The sequence below is a fragment of the Ammospiza caudacuta genome, chromosome 39, assembly GCF_027887145.1.
Source record: "Ammospiza caudacuta isolate bAmmCau1 chromosome 39, bAmmCau1.pri, whole genome shotgun sequence".
Lineage (NCBI taxonomy): Eukaryota > Metazoa > Chordata > Aves > Passeriformes > Passerellidae > Ammospiza > Ammospiza caudacuta.
The window spans coordinates 741,871-764,559 of NC_080631.1; the positions used below are offsets into that span (position 1 = coordinate 741,871).

Genomic DNA, 22,689 nt, shown 5'->3' on the forward strand with positions numbered 1-22,689 from the left:
GGGAAAAATGACCCAAAAATGGTGAAAAACGGGAATAGAAATGGGAAAAATAATGGGATTAAGAATGGGAATTAAAATGGGGAAATCGGCACAAAAGTGGGGAAAAAATGGGGAGAATTTGGGGAAAATGGGGGGAAAGAGTGGGGGAAAAGGAGAGGAAAATGGGGGAATGAGAAAAAAAACGGAGGGAAAAAAGAGAAAAAGTTTTGGGGAAAAATGACTGAAAAATGGTGAAAAACGGGAATAGAAATGGGAAAAATAATGGGATTAAAAATGGGAATTAAAAAGGGGAAATCGGCACAAAAGTGGGGAAAAAATGGGGAGAATTTGGGGGAAATGGGGGGAAAGAGTGGGGGAAAAGGAGGAGAAAAATGTGGAATGAGAAAAAAAACGGAGGGAAAAAAGAGAAAAAGTTTTGGGGAAAAATGACTGAAAAATGGTGAAAAACAGGAATAGAAATGGGAAAAATAATGGGATTAAAAATGGGAATTAAAAAGGGGAAATCGGCACAAAAGTGGGAAAAAATTGGGGAAAATTTGGGGGAAATGGGGGGAAAGAGTGGGGGAAAAGGAGAGGAAAATGGGGGAATGAGAAAAAAAATGGAGGGGAAAAAGAAGAAAAATTTAGGGGAAAAATGACCCAAAAATGGTGAAAAATGGGAATAAAAATGGGACCAAAAATTGGGAAAATCGGCACAAAAGTGGGGAAAAAATGGGAATTTTTGGGGTTAAAATGGGAATTTTTTTGGGTTAAAAATGGGAATTTTTGGAGTTAAAATAGGAATATTTGGGGTGTAAAATGAGAATTTTTTGAGGGTAAAATCGGGAATTTTGGGGGTTAAAATTGGAAATTTTTTGGTGGTAAAATGGGAATTTTTGGGGTATAAAATGGGATTTTTTTGGGGGGAAAATGGGAATTTTTGGTGGGTAAAAATGGGATTTTTAAGGGGAAAAATTCGGAATTTTGGGGGGGTAAACATTGGATTTTTTGGAGGGAGGAATGTGGAATTTTTTGGAATAAAAGAGGGGTTTTTGGGGGTATAAAATGGGATTTTTTTGGGGTTAAAAATGGGAATTTTTTGGTGGGTAAAAATGGGATTTTTAAGTGGAAAAATTTGGAATTTTTGGGGGGTATAATCGGGCATTTTGGGGGTTAAAATTAGGAATTTTTTGGCAGTAAAATGGAAATTTTTTGGGGGGAAAATGAGATTTTTGGAGGGTAAAAATGGGATTTTTAAGGGGAAAAAAATCTGATTTTTGAGGGGAAAAAGTCTGATTTTTTGGGGGTAAAAAATGGGATTTTTTTGGGTTTAAAACTGGGATTTTTTTGGGGAAAAAAGCGATTTTTTGGGGTAAAGGCTGGGAATTCGGTGTGGGTGAAATTGTGGATTTTTTTTGGTGCTGAATTTGTGATTTTGGGGTTTTTCAGAGGACGGGGTGTCCATCCCGCAGTCGTACCCGTCCTAACTGGTGTTTTGGGGTTAAAAATGGGAATTTTGGGGTTAAAAATGGGAATTTTGGGGTTAAAAATGGGAATTGTTGTTGGTTAGAAATGGGATTTTTAAGGGGGAAAATTTGGAATTTCTTGGGGGTAAAATCAGGAATTTTGGGGGGTTAAAATTGGGAATTTTTTGGGGGGAAAAATGAGATTTTTGGAGGGTAAAAATGGGATTTTTAAGGGGGAAAAAAGTCTGATTTTTGGGGGGGAAAAACCTGATTTTTGGGGGGAAAAAATCGGAGTTTTTGGCCGTAAAAATTGGATTTTTTGGCTGTAAAAATTGGATTTTTTGACCGTAACGATGGGATTTTTTTGGGGAAAAAAGCGATTTTTTGGGGTAAAGGCTGGGAATTGGGTGTGGGTGGAATTGTGGATTTTTTTTGGTGCTGAATTTGGGGATTTTGGGGTTTTTCAGAGGACGGGGTGTCCATCCCGCAGTCGTACACGTCCTTCCTGGCGCCCGTCTCCTCGTCCAAGCTGTACAACGAGGTGCGCGGCTGCCGCGAGCACGACCGGCACCCCGAGGTACCCGAAAATGGGAAAAAATGGGAAAAACGGGAAAAAATGGGAAAAAATGGGGAAAAAATGGGGAAAATCCGGGGGAAAATGGAGAAAAAATGGGAAAAAAATTGATTTTTTTGGGGGGGGAAATGGAGAAAAAACGGGCAGGAAAATGGGGGGAAAATGGAGAAAAAATGGGAAAAAATTGATTTTTTTGCGGGGGGGAAATGGAGAAAAAATGGGCGGGAAAATGGGGGGAAAATGGAGAAAAAATGGGAAAAAACTTGATTTTTTTGGGGGGGGAAATGGAGAAAAAGTGAGGAAAAATGGGGAAAATGGGGGGGAAAATGGAGAAAAAATGGGAAAAAAATTGATTTTTTTGGGGGGCAGAAATGGAGGAAAAATGGGGAAAAATTGGTGTTTTTGGGGGGGGAATGGAGAAAAAGTGGGTGGGAAAATGGGGGCGAAAATGGAGAAAAAATGGGAAAAAATTGATTTTTTTGCGGGGGGAAATGGAGAAAAAATGGGGAAAAAAAGACATTTTGGGGAGGGAATTTTTGGGAAAGAAATGGAGAAAAAATGAGGAGAAAACGGGGGGGGAAATGGAGAAAAATGGGAAAAAAATGGGCAAAAATGGGAAAAACGGGAAAAAATGGGATTGTGGGAGGGAAAATGGGGAAAAAATGGGGAAAATCCGGGGGAAAATGGAGAAAAAATGGGAAAAAAATTGATTTTGGGGGGAGGGGGAATGGAAAGAAAAATGGGAAAAAATGGATTTTTTTTGGGGGGAAATGGAGAAAAAATGGTAAAAAATTTGGTTTTTTGGGGGGGAAATGGAAAGAAAATGGCATTTTTGGGGAGGGAAATGGAGGAAAAATGAGGGGAAAATGGGGGGGAAAATGGAGAAAAAATGGGAAAAAAATGGGTTTTTTGGGGGGGGAAATGGAGAAAAAATGGGAAAAAAATTGGCTTTTTTGGGGTGGGAAATGGAGAAAAAGTGGGAGGAAAAATGGGGAAAATGGGGGGGAAAATGGAGAAAAAAGGGAAAAAAAATTGATTTTTTTGGGGGGGGAAATGGAGAAAAAATGGGCAGGAAAATGGGGGGAAAATGGAGAAAAAATGGGAAAAAAATTGATTTTTTTGGGGGGGGAAATGGAGAAAAAAGGGGAAAAAAATTGGTTTTTTTGGAGGGGGAAATGGAGAAAAAATGGGCAGGAAAATGGGGGCAAAAATGGAGAAAAAATGGGAAAAAATTGATTTTTTTGGGGGGGAAATGGAGAAAAAAGGGAAAAAAATTGGTTTTTTTGGGGGGGGGAAATGGAGAAAACGTGAGAGGAAAAATGGGGAAAATGGGGGGGAATGGAGAAAAAATGGGAAAAAATTGGTTTTTTTGGAGGGGGAAATGGAGAAAAAGTGAGAGGAAAAATGGGGAAAATGGGGGGGAAAATGGAGAAAAAATGGGAAAAAAATTGATTTTTTGGGGGGGCAGAAATGGAGGAAAAATGGGGAAAAATTGTTTTTTTTTGGGGGGGGAAATGGAGAAAAAATGGGCAGGAAAATGGGGGGGAAAATGGAGAAAAAATGGAAAAAAAATTGATTTTTTTTGGGGGGGGGAAATGGGGAAAAAAGGGGAAAAAAATTGGTTTTTTTGGGGGGTGGATATGGGGAAAAAATGGGCAGAAAAATGGGGGAAAAATGGCATTTTTGGGGAGGGAAATGGAGAAAAAATGAGAAGACAATGGGGAAAAAATGGGGAAAATGGGGGGAAATGGAGAAAAAATGGGAAAAAATTTGGTTTTTTTGGAGGAGGAAATGGAGAAAAAATGGGCTGGAAAATGGGGAAAATGGAGAAAAAATGGAAAAAAATGGGCAGGAAATGGAGAAATTGGGGGATTTTTGGGGGGAATTTTTTGGAGAATTTTTTGGGGAATTTTGGGAATTTTTGGGGGGGATTTTGGGGATGATTTTTGGGAATTTGGGGGATTTTTTGGGATCTTTTTTGGGGGGATTTTTGGCGTGTTTTTGGGGGATTTTTAGGGATTTGGGGGATTTTTTTGAGGAATTTTGGGGATTTTTTGGGGTCATTTTGGGGGATTTTTTGGGATCATTTTGGGGGATTTTTTCGGGGGATTTTTGGCGGTTTTTTGGGGTGATTTTGGGGATTTTTTGAGGAATTTTGGGGATTTTTTGGGATCATTTTGGGGGATTTTTTGGGTAAATTTTGAGGATTTTTTGGGGGGATTTTTGGGCATTTTTTTGAGGGGGATTTTTGGCATTTTTTTGGGTGATTTTTTGGGGATTTTTTTGAATTTTTGGGGGGATTTTTTGGAGGAATTTTGGGGGTTTTTTGGGATCTTTTGGGGGGGGATTTTTGCTTTTTTTCGGGGGATTTTTATGGATTTTGGGGGGATTTTTGGGGATTTTTTTTGAGGAATTTTGGGGATTTTTTGGGATAACTTTTGGGGATTTTTGGCGGAGGATTTTTGGCGGTTTTTTGGGGTGATTTTTGGGGGATTTTGGGGATTCTTGGGGATTTTTTTGAGGAATTTTGGGGATTTTTTGGGATCATTTTGGGGGATTTTTTCGGGGGATTTTTGGCGTTTTTTTGGGGTGATTTTGGGGATTTTTTGAGGAATTTTGGGGATTTTTTGGGATCATTTTGGGGGATTTTTTGGGGAAATTTTGAGGATTTTTTGGGGGGATTTTTGGGGGGGGATTTTTGGCATTTTTTTGGGGTGATATTTTGGTTTTTTTTTTTTAATTTTTGGGGGACTTTTTGAGGAATTTTGGGGATTTTTTGGGATAACTTTTGGGGATTTTTGGCGGGGGGTTTTTGGTGGTTTTTTGGGGGGATTTTTAGGAATTTTTGGGGGGATTTTGGGGATTTTTGGGATTTTGCAGGCGCAGTTCGAGACCCCGTACGTGGTGAGGCTGCACAATTTCCACCAGGTGGCGCCGCCGCTGCCCTGCTTCACCTTCCAGCACCCAAACCCAGGTGAGGAACGCGCCGGAACCTTCTGGAAAAATCCCAGAAACCCCTGGGGAAAAACCCGGGAAATTTCAGAAAAAAATTCCAGGGGAAAAAAAAAAAAAATCAGAAAAAATTCCCCAAAATGTCTGAAAAAATTCTTTAAAAAATCGGAAAAATATCAGGAAAAAATCTGGAAAAGAATCAGAAAAGATAAGGAGAAAACACCAAAAAAAAAAATCAGGGAAAGTTCTCAAAAAATCGGGAAAAAATCCCCAAAACATCAGAAGAAAAGGCAGAAAAAAATCGGGAAAAAAATCTGAAAAAATATAAAAAAAATATTAAAAAAGAAATCTAAAAATAAATCCGAAAACAATTCTCAAAAAATCCCAAAAAGATTCAAAAAATTGAGGAAAAAACACCAAAAAAAATCAGAAAAAGTTCTCAAAAAGCCAGGAAAAAAATCAGACAAAATAATGCTCAAAAAATTGGGAGAAAAGGTAGAAAAAAATCAGAAAAATCCCAAAATATCAGGGAAAAATTCTAAAAGATCAGAAAAAAAATCCCAAAATATCAGAAAACAATCCCAAAAAATCAGAAAAAAATCACAAAACAATCCCAAAAAAATTCCAAAAAATCAGAAAAAAAATCCCAAAATATCAGAAAAAAAAAACTCCCAAACATCAGGAAAAAATCCCAAAAAATCACAAAAAAAAAAATTTCAAGAAATCAGAAAAAAAATCCAAAATATCAGAAAAAAAAATCCCAAAATATCAGGAAAAAATCCAAAAAAATAAGAAAAAAATCCCAAAAAATCAGAAAAAAATCCAAAAAAATCCCGAAAAAATTCCAAAACATCAAAAAAAAAAAAAAAAAAAAAATCCCAAAAAATCAGAAAAAAAAATCCCAAAATGTCAGGAAACAATCCCAAAAAATCAGAAAAAAATCACAAAAAACTCAGAAAAAAATCCCAAAAAGATCACAAAAAAATTCCAAAACATCGAAAAAAACCCCCCCAAAATATCAGAAAAAAATCCCCTCCCCCCAAAAAAATCTAAAAAATCAGAAACAAAACCCCAAAATATCAGAAAAAAATCCCCAAAAAATCTCAAAAAATTCCGAAAAATCTGAAAAACAAAATACCAAAATAACACAACAAAAAAATCCAAAAAATCAGAAGAAAAAATACCCCAAAATATCAGGAAAAAATCACAAAAAAATCACAAAAAAATCATAAAAAAATCGCAAAAAAAAAATATCCAAAAAATCAGAAAAAAAATCCTAAACATCAGAAAAAAAATCCCAAAAAATCAGAAAAAGAATCCCAAAAAATCAGAAAAAGAATCCCAAAAAATCAGAAAAAAATCCCCCAAAATTCCCCAAAATTCCGGGAACTTTTAGCGAAGACTTGGGGATTTTTTTGGGGGGTAAGTTTGGATTTTTTTGGGGTGAAATTTGGAATTTTGGGGTTTTTGCAGAGCCGTGTCCTGACAACAGCCGCTACACGGAGCTGAGCTGGCGCGTGGGCGTGGCCACCGTCCTGCACGGCTTCGCCGGCTACTTCGAGACGCGGCTCTACGGCGACGTCACCCTCAGTGAGGGCGGGGCCAAGAGGGGCGGGGCCAAGAGGGGCGGGGCCCGGGGGAGGGGCAGAAAAAAATTGGGGCGAAACGGTGAAAATATGGGGAAATTTGGGCTAAAAATGGGAAAAAATTAAGTAAAAATGGGGTTAAAAGAAGAAAAGGGGCGTGGTTTTGGGGTTGTGGGCGTGGCCTAACTGGGTGTGGCTGTGGGGGCGTGGCCATGGGGGAAATGGAGGAATTTGGGTTAAAAATTATAAAAAAATTGGGAAGAAAAAGGGGTTAAAGAAAGAAAAAGGGGCGTGGCTTAGGTCTGGGGTGTGGCCTCGAGGGGCGGGGCCCGGGGGAGGGGCAGAAAAAATTTGGGTCAAAACCAGGAAAAATTTGGGTGGAAAACGGAGGAAAAATGGGGAAATTTGGGTGAAAAATGGAATAAAATTGAGGTTAAAGAAGGAAAAAGGGGCGTGGTTTTGGGGTTGGGGGCGTGGCCTAACTGGGTGTGGCTGTGGGGGCGTGGCCATGGGGGAAATGGAGAAATTTGAGGGGGAAATGGAGAAATTTGGGTAAAAGTTGGGGAGAAAATGGGGTTAAAAGAAGAAAAAGGGGCGTGGTTTGGGGTTGGGGGCGTGGCCTAATGGGTGTGGCTGTGAGGGCATGGCCATGGGGGAAATGGAGGAATTTGAGAGGAAAATGGAGAAAATTGGGTAAAATTGGGGAGAAAATGGGGTTAAAAGAGGAAAATGGGCGTGGTTTGGGTTTGGGGGCGGGGCTTTGGTAGGCGGGGCTTAGAGGGAGGAGCGGGAAAAATTTGGGGCGAAACGGTGAAAAAACGGGAAAATTTGGGCTAAAAATGGGAAAAAATAAAGTAAAAATGGGGTTAAAAGAAGAAAAGGGGCGTGGTTTTGAGGTTGTGGGCGTGGCCTAACTGGGTGTGGCTGTGGGGGGCGTGGCCATGGGGGAAATGGAGAAATTTGGGTTAAAAATTATAAAAAAATTGGGAAGAAAAAGGGGTTAAAGAAAGAAAAAGGGGCGTGGCTTAGGTCTGGGGTGTGGCCTCGAGGGGCGGGGCCTGGGGGAGGGGCACAAAAAATTTGGGTCAAAACCAGGAAAAATTTGGGTGGAAAACGGAGGAAAAATGGGGAAATTTGGGTGAAAAATGGAATAAAATTGAGGTTAAAGAAGGAAAAAGGGGCGTGGTTTTGGGGTTGGGGGCGTGGCCTAACTGGGTGTGGCTGTGAGGGCGTGGCCATGTGGGAAATTGGGACATTTGAGGGGGAAATGGGGAAATTTGCGTAAAAATTGGGAAGAAAATGGGGTTAAAAAAAGAAAATGGGCGTGGCTTTGTGATTTGGGGGCGTGACCTAACTGGGTGTGGCTGTGGGGGCGTGGCCACGGGGAAAGTGGAGGAATTTGAGCAAAAAGTGGAGGAAAAAAGGGAAAAATTGGGGAGAAAAAAGGGTTAAAGGTGTTAAAAGTGGGCGTGGTTTTGGTGTGGGGGCGGGGTTTAGAGGGGCGGGGCTTAGAGGGAGGGACAGGAAAAATTTGGGGGGAAAATGGAGAAATTTGGGTGAAAAATGGGGAAAAAATAAGGAAAAAATAGGGAAAAAAATGGAGTGAAAATGGGGCTAAAAGAAGAAAATGGGCGTGGCTTGGGGGTTGGGGGCGTGGCCTAAGTGGGTGTGGCTGTGGGGGCGTGGCCATGGGGAAATGGAGAAATTTGGGCAGAAAATGGTGGAAAGTTGGGAAGAAAATGGTGGAAAATTGGGAAGAAAAAAAGGTTAAAGGTGTCAAAAGTGGGCGTGGCTTATGTCTGGGGTGGGGCTTAGAGGGGCGGGGCTTAGTGGAAGGGACAGGAAAAATTTGGGGGGAAAATGGTGAAATTTGGGTGAAAAATGGGGAAAAAATGGGGGAAAAATGGAGTGAAAATGGGGCTAAAAGAAGAAAATGGGCGTGGCTTGTGGTTTGTGGGCGTGGCCTAACTGGGTGTGGCTGTGAGGGCGTGGCCTTGGGGAAATGGAGAAATTTGGGCAGAAAATGGTGGAAAGTTTGGAAGAAAATGGTGGAAAATTGGGGAGAAAAAAAGGTTAAAGGTGGCAAAAGTGGGCGTGGTTTTGGTCTGGGGGCGGGGTTTAGAGGGGAGGGGCTTAGAGGAAGGGACAGGAAAAATTTGGGGGGAAAATGGAGAAATTTGGGTGAAAAATTGGGAAAAAATGGGGAAAAAATAGGGAAAAATATGGAGTGAAAATGGGGCTAAAAGAAGAAAATGGGCGTGGCTTGGGGGTTGGGGGCGTGGCCTAAGTGGGTGTGGCTGTGAGGGCGTGGCCGTGGGAATTTGAGGGGGAAAGGGAGAAATTTGGGTAAAAATGGCAGAAAATTGGGAGAAAAAAGGGGTTAAAAAAGGGGAAAAGGGGCGTGGTTTAGGTGTGGGGGCGTGGCCTAAGTGGGTGTGGCTGTGGGGGGCGTGGCCATGGGGAAAATGAAGAAATTTGGGAAAAAAACCAAAAAATAATCGAGAAAATTCAGAAATTTTTTTTCCTGTGAAAATTTGAAATTTCCTGATGGTAAAACAAAAAAATAAAAAAGGGGAAAATTTGAGACAGAACGAAAATTTTAAAAATTTTTGGAAGTTTTTGAGATTAAAAAAAAGAGAAATATTTGGGGAAAAAATTGAATTTTTTTGGAGAAAAATTGGAAATTGTAAAGGTAAAAATGAGGGAATTGTGGGAAAATGGATTTATTTTGGGGAAAAATAATCCAAAATATTTTGGGGGAAAATATTTTTTGGAATAAAAACGGGAAAATTAGAAAAGAAAGTTTTAAAATTTTGGAAAGATCGAAGAATTTGGGCAAAAAGTTCGGATTTTTTCAAGAGGAAAAAACTTGAAATTTTTAGCGGAAATGGGGCAAAAAATTTTGGGGAATTTGAAGGGAATTTTTCGCTAAAAATTGGAAATTTTAGGAGAAAAATGGCAATTTTTAGGAGAAAAACAGAAAAATTTGCGGAAAATAGAAAATTTTAAAAACCTTAATTTTTGAACGAAGAATTGAGGGAAATTCTTGGTTTTTTGGGGGAAAAATTTATAATTTTTTAGGGAAAAAAAGGGAAATTGTGGGGCATTTTTGGGAAGTTTGAATATTTTGAAAATTTGGGGCTGTTGAAATTTGGGAATTTTGGGCAAATTTGGGAAATTTTTGTGATTTTTCAGGCATCCGGCCCGAGACGCACTCGCCGGGTTTGTTCTCCTGGTTCCCCATTTTCTTCCCCATCAAGGTGAGGCCAAAATGGGGCAAAAATTTGAAATTTTGGGCAAAATCCCAACCAAAATTTTGAATTTTTTGAAAAATTTAAAAAAAAATTTTGGGATATTTTTTTAGGAAATTCCGAAAAAAAAATTGGACTTTTTTTGGGAAATTAAAAAAAAAAAAAAATAAATTTTTGAGGTAAAACTCCAGAAAAAATGATTAAAAAAAAAAAAAATTATAAAAAGTTTTGGGAATTTGAAATAAATTTGGGAATTTTGGGGAAAATTTGGTTTTGAAAATCAGATTTCTGGCAAAATTTAGGGAAAATTCGGGAATTTTGGGGGAAAAATCAAAGGAAATTTGGGCGTGGCCACCCCTAATTACCATATCGGCCATCTTGGTGGGTGTGGTCACTGTTAATTACCATAAATGTAAATTTTCAGTGGGCGTGGCCAATTTTAATTACGATATTTGTTGTCTTGGTGGGCGTGGCCACCTCTAATTACCATAAATGTAATATTTGGTGGGCGTGGCCACCACTAATTGCCATAGCGGCCATCTTGGTGGGCGTGGCCACCTGTAATTATCGTAGCGGCCATCTTGGTGGGCGTGGCCACACCTTAATTACCATATTGAGCACCTCAGTGGGCGTGGCCACTCTCACTTCCCTTTTCTGCCATCTTGGTGGGCGGGGCCACTTGTAATTATCGTAGCGGCCATCTTGGTGGGCGTGGCCACCCCTTAATTACCATATTGAGCACCTCAGTGGGCGTGGCCACCCCTTAATTACCATATTGAGCACCTCAGTGGGCGTGGCCACTCTCACGTCCCTTTTCTGCCATCTTGGTGGGCGGGGCCACCTGTAATTATCGTAGCGGCCATCTTGGTGGGCGTGGCCACCCTTACCCTCATAGTTTGCTGTCTCAGTGGGCGTGGCCGTGCTGACCCCGCCCCTTTTTTCTCTTACCCAATCACAGCAGCCGGTGCCGGTGCGGGCGGGGCAGGAAGTGGGCGTGGCGTTCTGACCCCGCCCCTTTTCTCTCTCTTATCCAATCACAGCAGCCGGTGCCGGTGCGGGCGGGGCAGGAAGTGGGCGTGGCCTTCTGGCGCGTGGCCACGCCCAGCAAGGTGTGGTACGAGTGGGCGGTGACGTCACCGCTTTGCTCCGCCCTCCACAACCCCACGGGGCGGAGCTACACCATCGGCCTGTGAGTGATTGACAGCTGGAGGGAGACGGGTGGGCGGTGACGTCATCGCTTTGCTCCGCCCCCCGTCACCACCCCCCCCCCCCAGGGGGCGGGGCCACAGCCATGGCCTGGGAGTGATTGACAGCTGGACGGAGAAATGGGCAGTGACGTCATCGCTTTGCTCCGCCCTCCACCACCCGCAGGGGGCGGAGCTACAGCCGCGGGCTGGGAATGATTGACAGCTGGACGGACGGACGGAATAAAGAGTCAGATGGAGAGAGCCCAGCGTCGTTTTTGGGGGGAAAAACCGACATTTTGGGGACAAAAAATTTAAAGAATTGGGGAAAAAAAAAAAAATTTGGGAAATTTAAATAAAGTGGGGAAAAAAGTGGAATTTTGTGGGAAAAATATTAAAAAACAGTGGGGAGTTTTGAGGGGAAAAATGAAGAAAAACTTGGGGGTTTTGCGGGGAAAATTTTAAAAATTTGAGAAAAAAGGAGCTTTGTGGGAAAGGTTTTGAAGTATTTGGCGATTTTTTGGGGAAAAAATTTAAATAAATTTGGGGAAAAATGGAATTTTGGGGGGATTTAAATAAGTTGGGGAAAAAAGAGGAATTGGGGGGGGAAATTAAAAAAAAAATGAGATTTTTGGGGTGGAAATGGAGAAAAATGTGGAAAAATTTGTGAATTTTGGAGAAAAAATTTTGAGGGGAAAAATGGGGGGGAAAAGTGGAATTTTGTGGGAAAAATTAAAAAGAAGCCTTAATTTTGGATTTTTGGGGAGGAAAATGTGGAAAATTTTGGGAGGTTTGGGGGTAAAATTTAAAAGAAATTGAGGAAAACTGGAATTTTTGGGGGAAAAATTAGAAAAAAGCGGGGAAATAAAAAGAATGGGGAATTGTAAGGGATAATGGAAAAATTTAGGAATTTTGGAGGGAAATTTTAAAAGATCGGGAAGAAAGTGGAATTTCGGGGGTAAAATTTAAATAAATTTGGGGGAAAAGTGAAAAAAAAAAGGGAATATTGGGGGAAAAATGGGGGGAAAATGTGGAAAATTTTAGGAATTTTGGGGAAAAAAATTTGAGGGGGAAAATTTGTGAATTTTGGAGGAAAAATGGGGGGAAATGTGGAAAAATTTGGGAATTTTGGGGAAAAAACTTGAGGGGGAAAATTTGGGAATTTTGGAGGAAAAATGGGGGGAAATGTGGAAAAATTTGGGAATTTTGGAGGAAAACAGCAAAAAAATTGGAATATTGGAATTATGGGATAAAAAAAGGGAATTTGGGTGGAAATCGGGGAATTTGGGAGGTTTGGGCAGGGAAAAAGCAAAATTTGGGGAGAAATTTGCGGGGTTGGGAAAAAAAAAGACGGAATTTTGAGGGGAAAATGTTGGTTTTGGGAGGAAAATGGAAATTTCGGTTAAAGTTGAGGAAATTTGAGGGAAAAAAAGTGAAAATTGGAGGAAACGGGGAAATTTTTAAGGGATAGATTTGATATTTCGGGTGGAGGAAAAAAAGGAAATTTTAGGGTGGAAAATGTGGAATTTAGGATAAAATGATGAGGGGGAAAGGTGGAAATTGGGGGGAAATGGAATTTTTAAGGAAAAAAGTGGAAATTTTAGGGAAAAAGGAGAATTTTAGGTACAATTCTTTATGGAAAATGTTGATTTTTAGGTGGAATGGTGAAATTATGAAGGAAAGAGGCAAAATTTTGTGGGGAAACATGGAATTTTGGGGAATAGCGGAAGTGGGGGGAATAAAGATAAAATTCTGAGGGAAATTGGGGAATTTTGGACAAAGCATCAAAAATTCAAGGCTAAATGAGAAATACAGGCACAGAAACGTAGAAAGTTGGTGAAAATGGGGTGGAATTGGTGAAAATGGGGTGGAAATAAGAAGATTTTGAACCGATTTGAGGCAAAATGACGGAATTTGGGTCAATATTGAAGAATTTATGATAATTTGGGAGCATTTTTAGCTCTTTGTCCCCCCCACCATCAGCTGCCCCATTTTAGCTGCCTCAGATCCCTCCCTCGCGCCCCTCGCCGCCTTCCGCACTTCCCCCAGCGCGTTTCAATCACATTGCCTGGGATTTTTGCCCAAGATTTTAATTATTTTGCATTTTTTGGCCGCCGCGACTCATCGGTACTCGAGCGCAGGCTCCGCAGGCCGCGCTAGGTCGCGTTGCCATGGCGACAACGCAGCAAGAAGGGGCGGAGCGCACCCCCCCCTCTTACTCTCGGCCAATCACCGCGCGCGTCTCATCCACCAATCCGCCGAACCGACACTTTGAGGCTACGCAGCCAATCAGCGACGCTGCGCTATTACGGGCGGCTCCGCTAGCCAATTGGAAGGCAGCAATGCTGGATTTCAGCCAATAGCAGCGCGGAGCGGGCGGGGCGGGCGAAGCGGGCAGGGCGAAGGAGGAGGGGGGAAGGTTCTGGAGGCCGCCGCCATCTTTGCCGCCGCGTCCGGGGCCGCCGCCGCCGCCGCCGCCGCCGCTTCGGGGCTCAGGGGGGGCCGGTAAGGGCGGCAGCGCTGTCGCGACATGACGTCAGAGCCTTTCGCGCCGTAACGTCGTGGCAGGGGCGGAGGGGGGCGCGGGGAGAGGGGAGCGGCGGCGGCTGAGGGAGAAAGCGGGGACGGGGGGGGGGGAAGGGCGGGAAACGGAGCCTGAGGGCGGCGCCGCCAGGGGGCGCTGAGGGAGGGACAGAGGGGCGGGGCTTGCGTGAGGGGGCGTGGCTTGCGGACAGTTGTTGTTAGCAGGGAGGGCGTGGCTTCGCGGAGGGGGCGTGGCTTAGGAAACTAATTAAATAGGAGGAGGCGCGGCTTTAAGGAGGGGGCGTGGCTTAAGCGTTTGTTTAAAATAAAAGGGGCGCGGCTTGCCTGAGGGGGCGTGGCTACATAGTTTATTAGAAGCGGGCGTGGCTTATTCTCAGTTGTTCCCAATGGGAAGGGGCGTGGCTTCAATAGTGGTGTTTTCAATGGGAGGGGCGTGGTTTAAACGCCGTTGTTGCCTATGGGAGGGGGCGTGGCTTAAGCACCGTTGTTGCCAAAGGGAGGGGGCGTGGCTTAATCATCATTGTTGCCTATAGGAGGGGGCGTGGCTTGGCCACCGTTGTTTTCAATGGGAGTGGGCGTGGCTTAGGCGCCGTTGTTTTCAATGGGAGTGGGCGTGGCTTGGGCGCCGTTGATTCCTATAGGCGGGCAGTGACGTCACCACTCGGATGACATCACCGCCCATTTTCCTATGACGTCATTGCAGGAAAACCCCAAATTCCGGGGGTTTCCCCCCCAAAAAAAAACCCCGGGATGGACTCGGGGGGATCCAAAGCTCTGCCAGACCCGGTGAGACCAAAATTTTCCAATTTTGGGGAATTTTTGGGGAATTTTGGAGGAATTTTTGGGGCTGAAATTCCCAAATTTCCGCAGGCGGACGCGATGACGTCGGACGACTTCGACATCGTCATCGAGGCCATGCTGGAGGCGCCCTACAAGAAGGAGGAGGTGACAAAACCCCAACATTCCCCCCAAAAAATTGGGAATTTTCCCCAAATTTTCCCCCAAAAATTCTCAAAATTCCCCCCCAAAAATCCCAAATTTTGCCTCATTTTTATCCCAATTTTTTTTTTCATTTTTTAACTCCAATTTTATTCAAAACTGGAGCTTTTGGAATTCACTTCTCCCATTTTTGCTCCCTTTTTCCCAATTTTCCCCAATTTTTTACCAATTTTTCCCCAATTTCCCCAAAATTCCCCAATTTTTTTGCAATTTTTTCCAAAATTCCCCAATTTTTCCAGAAATTCCCCAATTTTTTCCAATCTTTACCAAAATTCCCCAAATTTTTCCCATTTTTTCCCAAATTTCCCCAAAATTCCGCAATTTTTTCCAATTTTTCCCATTTTCCCCAAAATTCCCTAATTTTTCCCAATTTTTTCCCTAAATTCCCCAATTTTTTCCAATTTTTCCCATTTTCCCAAAAAAATTCCCCAATTTTTTCCAAAATTCCCCAATTTTTTCCCAAATTTCCCCAAAATTCCCCATTTTTTTCCATTTTCCCCAAAAATCCCCAATTTTTCCAAATTTTTTTTCCCAATTTTTTTCCCAAAATTCCCAAATTTTTCCCATTTTATTTCCCAATTTTCCCCAATTTTTCCTCAATTTTTTTCGCTAAAATTCCCCAAATTTTCCCAATTTTTTTCCCAAATTTTCCTTAATTTCCTCAATTTTTTCCCAATTTGTCCCAAATTCCCCAAAGTTCCCCATTTTTTCCCAATTTCCCAATTTTTTCTCCAATTCATTCCCAAAATTCCCCATTTTTTCCCAATTTTTCCCTAAAATTCCCCATTTTTTTCAAATTTTTCCCCACTTTTGCTCAATTTTTCTAAAATTCCCCATTTTTTAAAATTTTCTCCCCAATTTTTTCTTCAAATTTTCGAAAATTCCCAATTTTTTCCCACTTTCCATGCCATTTCTGGGGGAATTTTTGGGATTTTTCCCAAATTTTTCCCAATTTTCCCTAAATTTTTTCCCAAATTCCCCAATTTTTTCCCAATTTTTTCCCAATTTTTCCTTAATTTTTTCCATATTTCCCCAAAATTCCTCAATTTTTTCCCAGTATTTTCCCAAATTTTTCCAAATTCCCAAAAATTCCCCATTTTTCCCCAATTCATTCCCAAAATTCCCCATTTTTCTCCCAAATTTTCCCTAAAATTCCCCATTTTTTTTCAATTTTTTCCCAATTTTCCCCAAATTTCCCAATTTTTCCCAATTTCCATGGCATTTCTGGGGGAATTTTTGGAATTTTTCCCAAATTTTTCCCAATTTTTCTTAAATTTTTTCCCAAATTTCCCAATTTTTTCCGAATTTTTTCCAAATTTTGTCCCAAATTTTTCCCCATTTTTTTCCATATTTCCCCAAAATTCCTCAATTTTTTCCCAGTTTTTTCCCCAATTTTTCCAAATTCCCCAAAATTCCCCATTTTTCCCCAATTCATTCCCAAAATTCCCCATTTTTCCCCCAAATTTTCCCTAAAATTCCCCATTTTTTTCAGTTTTTCCCAATTTTTCTCAAATTCCCAAAATTCCCCAATTTTTCCCCAAATTTTTTCCAAAATTTTTCCCAAATTTTTGCATTTTCCAGGCCCAGCCCGGCCCCTCCAAGGCCCCAGCGGAGCCGCCCCCGGCCCAGGTGAGAAAATTCCGGAAATTTCGGGGAAATTTTGGGAATTTTGAGGAAATTTTGGGAATTTTGGGGGTTGCAGGTGAGAAATTCTGGGAATTTGGGGGAAATTTTGGGGGAATTTTTGGATTTTGTGGGGAAATTTTGGGAGAAACTTTGGGAATTTTGGAGCAAATTTTGGGATGAATTTTGGGGAAATTTTGGGAATTTGGGAAAATTTTGGGAATTTTGGGGGTTGCAGGTGAGAAATTCTGGGAATTTCGGGGAAAATTTTGGGGAAAATTTTGGGATTTTGAGGGGAATTCTGGGGAAAATTTTGGGAGAAATTTTGGGAATTTTGAGGGGAATTTTGGGAGAAATTTTGGGAGAAATTTTGGGATGAATTTTGGGAATTTGTGGGAAAATTTTGGGTATTTGGGGGTTGCAGGTGAGAAATTCTGGGAATTTGGGGGAAATTTTGGGAGAAATTTTGGGAATTTTGGGGGAAATTTTGGGAGAAATTTTGGGAGAAATTCTGGGAATTTTGGAGGAAATTTTGGTAGAAATTTTGGGAATTTTTGGGGCAAATTTTGGGGATTTTGAGGGGAATTTTGGGAGAAATTTTGGGAATTTTGGGGGTTGCTGGTGAGAAATTCTGGGAATTTGGGGGAAATTTTGGGAGAAATTTTGGGAATTTTGGGGCAAATTTGGGAAGAAATTTTGGGAATTTGGGGGAAAATTTTGGGGGAATTTGGGGGAAATTTTGGGGAAAATCTTGGGAATTTTGGGGCAAATTTTGGGGATTTTGAGGGGAATTTTGGGGCAAATTTTGGTGGAAATTTTGGGTATTTTGGGAAAATTTTGGGAATTTTGGGGGTCGCAGGTGAGAAATTCTGGGAATTTGGGGGAAATTTTGAGGGAAATTTTGGGGAAAATTTTGGGAATTTTGGGGCAAATTTTGGGGATTTTGAGGGGAATTTTGGGGGAAATTTTGGGAATTTGGGGCAAATTTTGGGAGAAATTTTGGGAATTTTGGGGCAAATTTTGGGAATTTTGAGGGGAATTTTGGGAGGAATTTTGGGGGAAATTTTGGGAGAAATTTTGGGGGAATTTGGGGGGAATTTTTGAGTGGAATTTTTGAGATTTTTTTGGTGAATTCGGGGGAATTTTGGGTGGAATTTTTGGGAATTTTTTTTTTTTATTTTGGAGGGATTTTTTTGGGTAATTTTTAGGGGATTTTTTGCAAAATTTTTGGAATTTTTTGGGGTAATTTTTAGGAGAATTTTGGGAAAAATTTGGGGGATTTTTTGGGGATTTTTTTTTTGGAATTTTTTGGGGGTTCCAGCTGGGAAATTTGGGGAATTTTCTGGGATGTTTTGGGAAATTTTTTTGGGAAATTCTGTGAAATTTTTGGGGGAATTTTGTGGAATTTTTTGTGGAATTTTAGGGAATTTGGGGGGGAATTTTTGGGGAATTTTGTGGAAATTTTTGTGGAATTTTTGGGGGAATTTTTAGGGGAATTTTGTGGAATTTTTTGGGGAATTTTTGGGGAATTTTTAGGGGAATTTTGTGGAATTTTTGGGGGAATTTTGTGGAATTTTTTGTGGAATTTTGTGGAGTTTTTGAGGGAATTTTTTTGGGAATTTTGTGGAATTTTTTGGGGAATTTTTTGTGGAATTTTGGGGGAATTTTTGTGGACTTTTGTGGAATTTTTTGTGGAATATTTTGTGGAATTTTTGGGGAATTTTGTGGAATTTTTTCTGGGATGTTTTTGGGAATTTTTGGGGGAATTTTGTGGAATTTTTGGTGGAATTTTTCGGGGAATTTTGTGGAATATTTTGTGGAATTTTTTGTGGAATTTTGAGGAATTTCTGGAATTTTCTCCGCAGCCGCCGCAGGAGGAGCCCAAGGAGCCCAGGAAGGAGAGCGGGAGCAGGTTTGGAATTGGGGGAAAATCGGGAAATTTGGGCAATTTTGGGGAATTTTTGGGGGAATTTTTGGGAAATTTTTCTCTTTTTTTTCCCGATTTTTGAATGAGAATTTCGGAAATTTTGGGGGGGGATTTTTGGGGTGAAATTTTGGGAATTTTGGGGCAAATTTTGGGAATTTTGAGAGAAATTTTGGGGAAATTTTTGGGAATTTTTGAGTGGAATTTTTAAGATTTTTTTGGTGAATTCGGGGGAATTTTGGGGTGGAATTTTTGGGAATTTTTGAGTGGAATTTTTGAGATTTTTCTGGTGAATTTGGGGGAATTATGGGGTGGAATTTTTGGGAATTTTTGAGTGGAATTTTTGAGATTTTTCTGGTGAATTTGGGGGAATTTTTGGGGGAATTTTTGGGAATTTTTAAGTGGAATTTTTTTTTTTTTTTTGTGAGTTTGGGGGAATTTTGGGGTGGAATTTTTGGTAATTTTTGGGTGGAATTTTTAAGATTTTTTTGGTGAATTCGGGGGAATTTTGGGGTGGAATTTTTGCGAATTTTTGAGTGGAATTTTTGAGATTTTTTTGGTGAATTCGGTGGAATTTTGGGGGGAATTTTTGGGAATTTTTGAGTGGAATTTTTGAGATTTTTCTGGTGAATTTGGGGGAATTTTTGGGGGAATTTTTGGGAATTTTTAAGTGGAATTTTTTTTTTTTTTTTGGTGAATTCGGGGGAATTTTGGGGTGGAATTTTTGGGAATTTTTGGGTGGAATTTTTGAGACTTTTTTGGTGAATTTGGGGGAATTTTGGGGGGAATTTTTGGGAATTTTTGAGTAGAATTTTTGAGACTTTTTTGGTGAATTTGGGGGAATTTTTGGGAATTTTTGAGTGGAATTTTTGAGATTTTTCTGGTGAATTTGGGGGAATTTTGGGGTGGAATTTTTGGGAGTTTTTCCCAATTTTTTTTTCCAATTTTTGCCGTTTTTTCCCCGTTTCCAGCGGCCGCAAGAAGCGGAGCCGGAGCCGAAGCCGCGAGCACAGACACAGGTGGGGCAAAAAAATGGGAATTTTGGGGTGAAAAACGGGGATTTGGGGCAAAAATTGGATTTTTGGGCAGAAAAAATGGGAATTTTGGGTAAAAAATGGGAATTTGGGGGTGAAAAACAGGGATTTGGGGAGAAAAACGGGGATTTTGGGGATAAAAATTGGGTTTTTGGACAGAAAAAATGGGAATTTTGAGGAAAAAAATGGGAATTTTGGGTAAAAAATGGGAAGTTTGGGGATAAAAATTGGATTTTTGGGCAGAAAAAATGGGAATTTTGGGCAAAAATTGGGGATTTTGGGGGAAAAATTGGAGATTTTGAGGAAAAAATGGGAATTTTGGGTAAAAATTGGAGATTTTGAGGGAAAAATAGAAATTTTGGGTAAAAATTGGAGATTTTGGGGGAGGAAATTTTGGGGGGAAAAGAGGGATTTTGAGGAAAAATGGCGATTTTGGGGATAGAAATTGGATTTTCGGGGGAAAAAATGGGAATTTTGGGCAGAAAAATGGGGATTTTGGGCAGAAAAATGGGGATTTTGAGGAAAAATTGGGAAGTTTGGGGCGAAAAAGGGGGATTTTGGGGATAAAAATTGGATTTTCAGGGGGAAAAATGGGAATTTGGGGCAGAAATTGGGGATTTTGGGGGAGAAAATTGGAGATTTTGGGGAAAAAAGTGGGAATTTTGGGTAAAAATTTGGGATTTTCGGGGGAAAAACGGGGATTTGGGGCAAAAATTGGGAAGTTTGGGGTGAAAAACGGGCATTTTGGGATAAAAATTGGATTTTTGGGCAGAAAAACTGGGAATTTTGGGCAAAAATTGGGGATTTTGGGGAGGAAATTGGAAATTTTGAGGAAAAAAATGGGGATTTGGGGGATAAAGATTGGGAATTTTGGGGCGAAAACCGGGGATTTTGGGGGTAAAAATTGGATTTGTGATTTTTTGGGGGTTTTTGGTGTTTGTGATTTTTGGGGGGATTTGTGATTTTTGGGATTTGTGATTTTTGGGGGGGATTTTTGGGGGGGATTTGTGATTTTGGGGGGGATTTTTGGGATTTGTGATTTTTGGGGGGGATTTTTGGGGGGCTTTGTGATTTTTGGGGGGATTTTTGGGGGTTTGTGATTTCTGGGGGGATTTTTGGGGATTTGTGATTTTTGGGGATTTGTGATTTTTGGGGGGATTTTTGGGGGGATTTGTGATTTTTGGAGGCACTTTGGGAATTTGTGATTTTTGGGGATTTGTGATTTCTGGGATTTGTGATTTTTGGGGGATTTTTGGGCTTTGTGATTTTTGGGATTTGTGATTTTTGGGATTTTTGGGGATTTGTGATTTTTGGGGTTTGTGATTTTGGGGGGATTTTTGGGGGGATTTGTGACTTTTGAGGTTTGTGATTTCTGGGGGGATTTTTGGGGGGGATTTGTGATTTTTGGGGGGATTTTTGGGGATTTGTGATTTCTGGGGGGATTTGTGATTTTTGGGGTGATTATTGCGGCTTGTGATTTTTGGGGAATTTTTGGGGGGCTTTGTGATTTTTGGGGGGATTTTTTTGGGGATTTGTGACTTTTGGGCTTTGTCATTTCTGGGATTTGTGATTTTTGGGGGCGATTTTTGGGCTTTGTGATTTTTGGGCTTTGTGATTTTTGAGGGGATTTTTGGGGGGATTTGTGATTTCTGGGGGGATTTTTGGGGTATTTGTGATTTCTGGGGGGATTTTGGCAGCCGCAGCCGGGACCGGGATCGGGATCGGCGCCGCCGCAGCCGCAGCCGGGACCGGAGGAGCCGCCACCGCAGCCGCAGCCGCGAGCGCCGGCGCAGCCGCAGCCGGGAGAGGCGCAGCAGGGACGACAGGAGCAGGTGGCCAAAACGTCCCCAAAATAGCCCCAAAAATGCCCAAATGATACCCAAAAAATGTCCAAAAAATCCACAAAAAATTCCTCAAAAATCCCCGAAAACATCCCCAAAAAATCCCCGAAAATAGCCCCAAAAATTCCCAAAAGATACTCAAAAAGTGCCCAAAAAAATCCACAAAAAATCCCCCAAAAATACCCAAAAATACCCCAAAAATATCCAAAAACTCTACAAAAAATTACTCAAAAAATCCCCAAAAATACCCCAAAAATATCCCCAAAAAATCCCCGAAAATAGCCCCAAAAATTCCCAAAAGATACTCAAAAAGCGCCCAAAAAAATCCACAAAAAATCCCCCAAAAATACCCAAAAATATCCAAAAACTCTACAAAAAATTACTCAAAAAATCCCCAAAAATACCCCAAAAATCCGCTACAATCTCCAAAAAATCCACAAAATACCCCTTAAAAATCCCCAAAAATACCCCAAAAATTCCCAAAAGATGCTCAAAAAATCCACCAAAAATCCCCCAAAAATACCCTAAAAATACCCAAAAAAGCCACCAGAACATCCCCAAAAAATCCTGAAATCTCCCCAAAATCCCCAATTGGCCTCAGCCGGGAGAGGCGCAGCAGGGGTGACAGGAGCAGGCAGCCAAAAAATCCTGTGAAAATCCCCCAGAGTATCCCCAAAATATCCCCAAAACTCCCCCCAAAAAATCCCCAAAAATCTCCAAAAAATCCACAAAGAATTCCTCAAAAAATACCCCAAAAATCTCCCCCAAAAATCTCCAAAAAAGCCACAAAAAATCCCTTAAAAATCCCAAAAAAATCCCCAAAAATCCCTCAAAAATCCCCCAAAAATTCCCAAAAATATCCCCAAAAACTCCCTCAAAAAATCCCCAAAAATATCCCCAAAAATCCCCCCAAAAATTCCCAAAAATATCCCCCAAAAATCCCCAAAAATATCCCCAAAAATCTCTAAAAAATCCACAAAAATTCCCTTAAAAATCCCCAAAAATATAATCAAAAATCCCCCCCAAAAATCCCTTAGAATCTTCACAAAATCCACAAAATATCCCTTAAAAATGCCCAAAAATAGCCCCAAAAATTCCCAAAAGATACCCAAAAAATCCCCGAGAATCCCTCAAAAAATCCCCCAGAAATACCCCAAAAGTCCCCTAAAATATCCCCAAAAATCCCCCCAAAAAATCCCCAAAAATCTCCAAAAAATTCACAAAAAATCCCTTAAAAATCCCCAAAAATACCCCAAAATGCCCCCAAAAATCTCCAAAAAATCCATAAAAAATCCCTTAAAAAACTCAAAAATATCCCCAAAAATCCCTCAAGAATCCCCCAAAAAATTCCCAAAAATATCCCCAAAAATTCATAAAATATCCACATAAATATCCACCAAAAATTCCCACAAAATATTCCCAAAAATTCACCAAAAATATCCTTAAAAAAACTCAGAAATTGTCAGAAGATCCCCATAAAATCCCGAAAAAATATTGAAAAATATCCTCAAAAAAACCTCAAAAAAATCCCGGAAATCTCAAAAAAATCCCTCAAAAATCCCCGAAAATATCCCCAAAAATTCACAAAAAATCCGTTAAAAATCCTTAAAAATCCCCCCCCTAAAAATCCCCAAAAATATCCCCAAAAATCCCCTAAAATCTCCAAATAATCCACAAAATATCCCTTAAAATTCCCCAAAAATATCCCCAAAATTCCCAAAAGATATCAAAA

General features: G+C 40.8%; 2 protein-coding genes across 4 annotated transcripts in view; both read left to right on the forward strand.

The window, feature by feature from the left end:
• Nucleotides 1-11,103, forward strand: part of PRMT5 (protein arginine methyltransferase 5) — a 39,507-nt gene extending 28,404 nt beyond the window's left edge. Inside the window, 5 exon segments of the mRNA XM_058823212.1 lie at nt 1,913-2,022; nt 4,900-4,993; nt 6,445-6,561; nt 9,753-9,817; nt 10,849-11,103. Coding sequence (XP_058679195.1) covers nt 1,913-2,022; nt 4,900-4,993; nt 6,445-6,561; nt 9,753-9,817; nt 10,849-11,001 — 539 coding nt within the window. The 3' untranslated portion in view covers nt 11,002-11,103.
• Nucleotides 11,104-13,402: 2,299 nt separating this feature from the next.
• The window catches only part of RBM23 (RNA binding motif protein 23), a 48,753-nt gene continuing 39,466 nt past the window's right edge, over nt 13,403-22,689 (forward strand). For all 3 annotated transcript variants that reach the window (XM_058823208.1, XM_058823211.1, XM_058823209.1), the window contains exons 1-7: nt 13,403-13,497; nt 14,240-14,322; nt 14,407-14,481; nt 16,117-16,164; nt 18,024-18,070; nt 19,054-19,101; nt 20,814-20,948. In XM_058823208.1, coding sequence (XP_058679191.1) covers nt 14,287-14,322; nt 14,407-14,481; nt 16,117-16,164; nt 18,024-18,070; nt 19,054-19,101; nt 20,814-20,948 — 389 coding nt within the window. In that variant the 5' untranslated portion in view covers nt 13,403-13,497; nt 14,240-14,286. The remainder of the gene's footprint in view (nt 13,498-14,239; nt 14,323-14,406; nt 14,482-16,116; nt 16,165-18,023; nt 18,071-19,053; nt 19,102-20,813; nt 20,949-22,689) is intronic.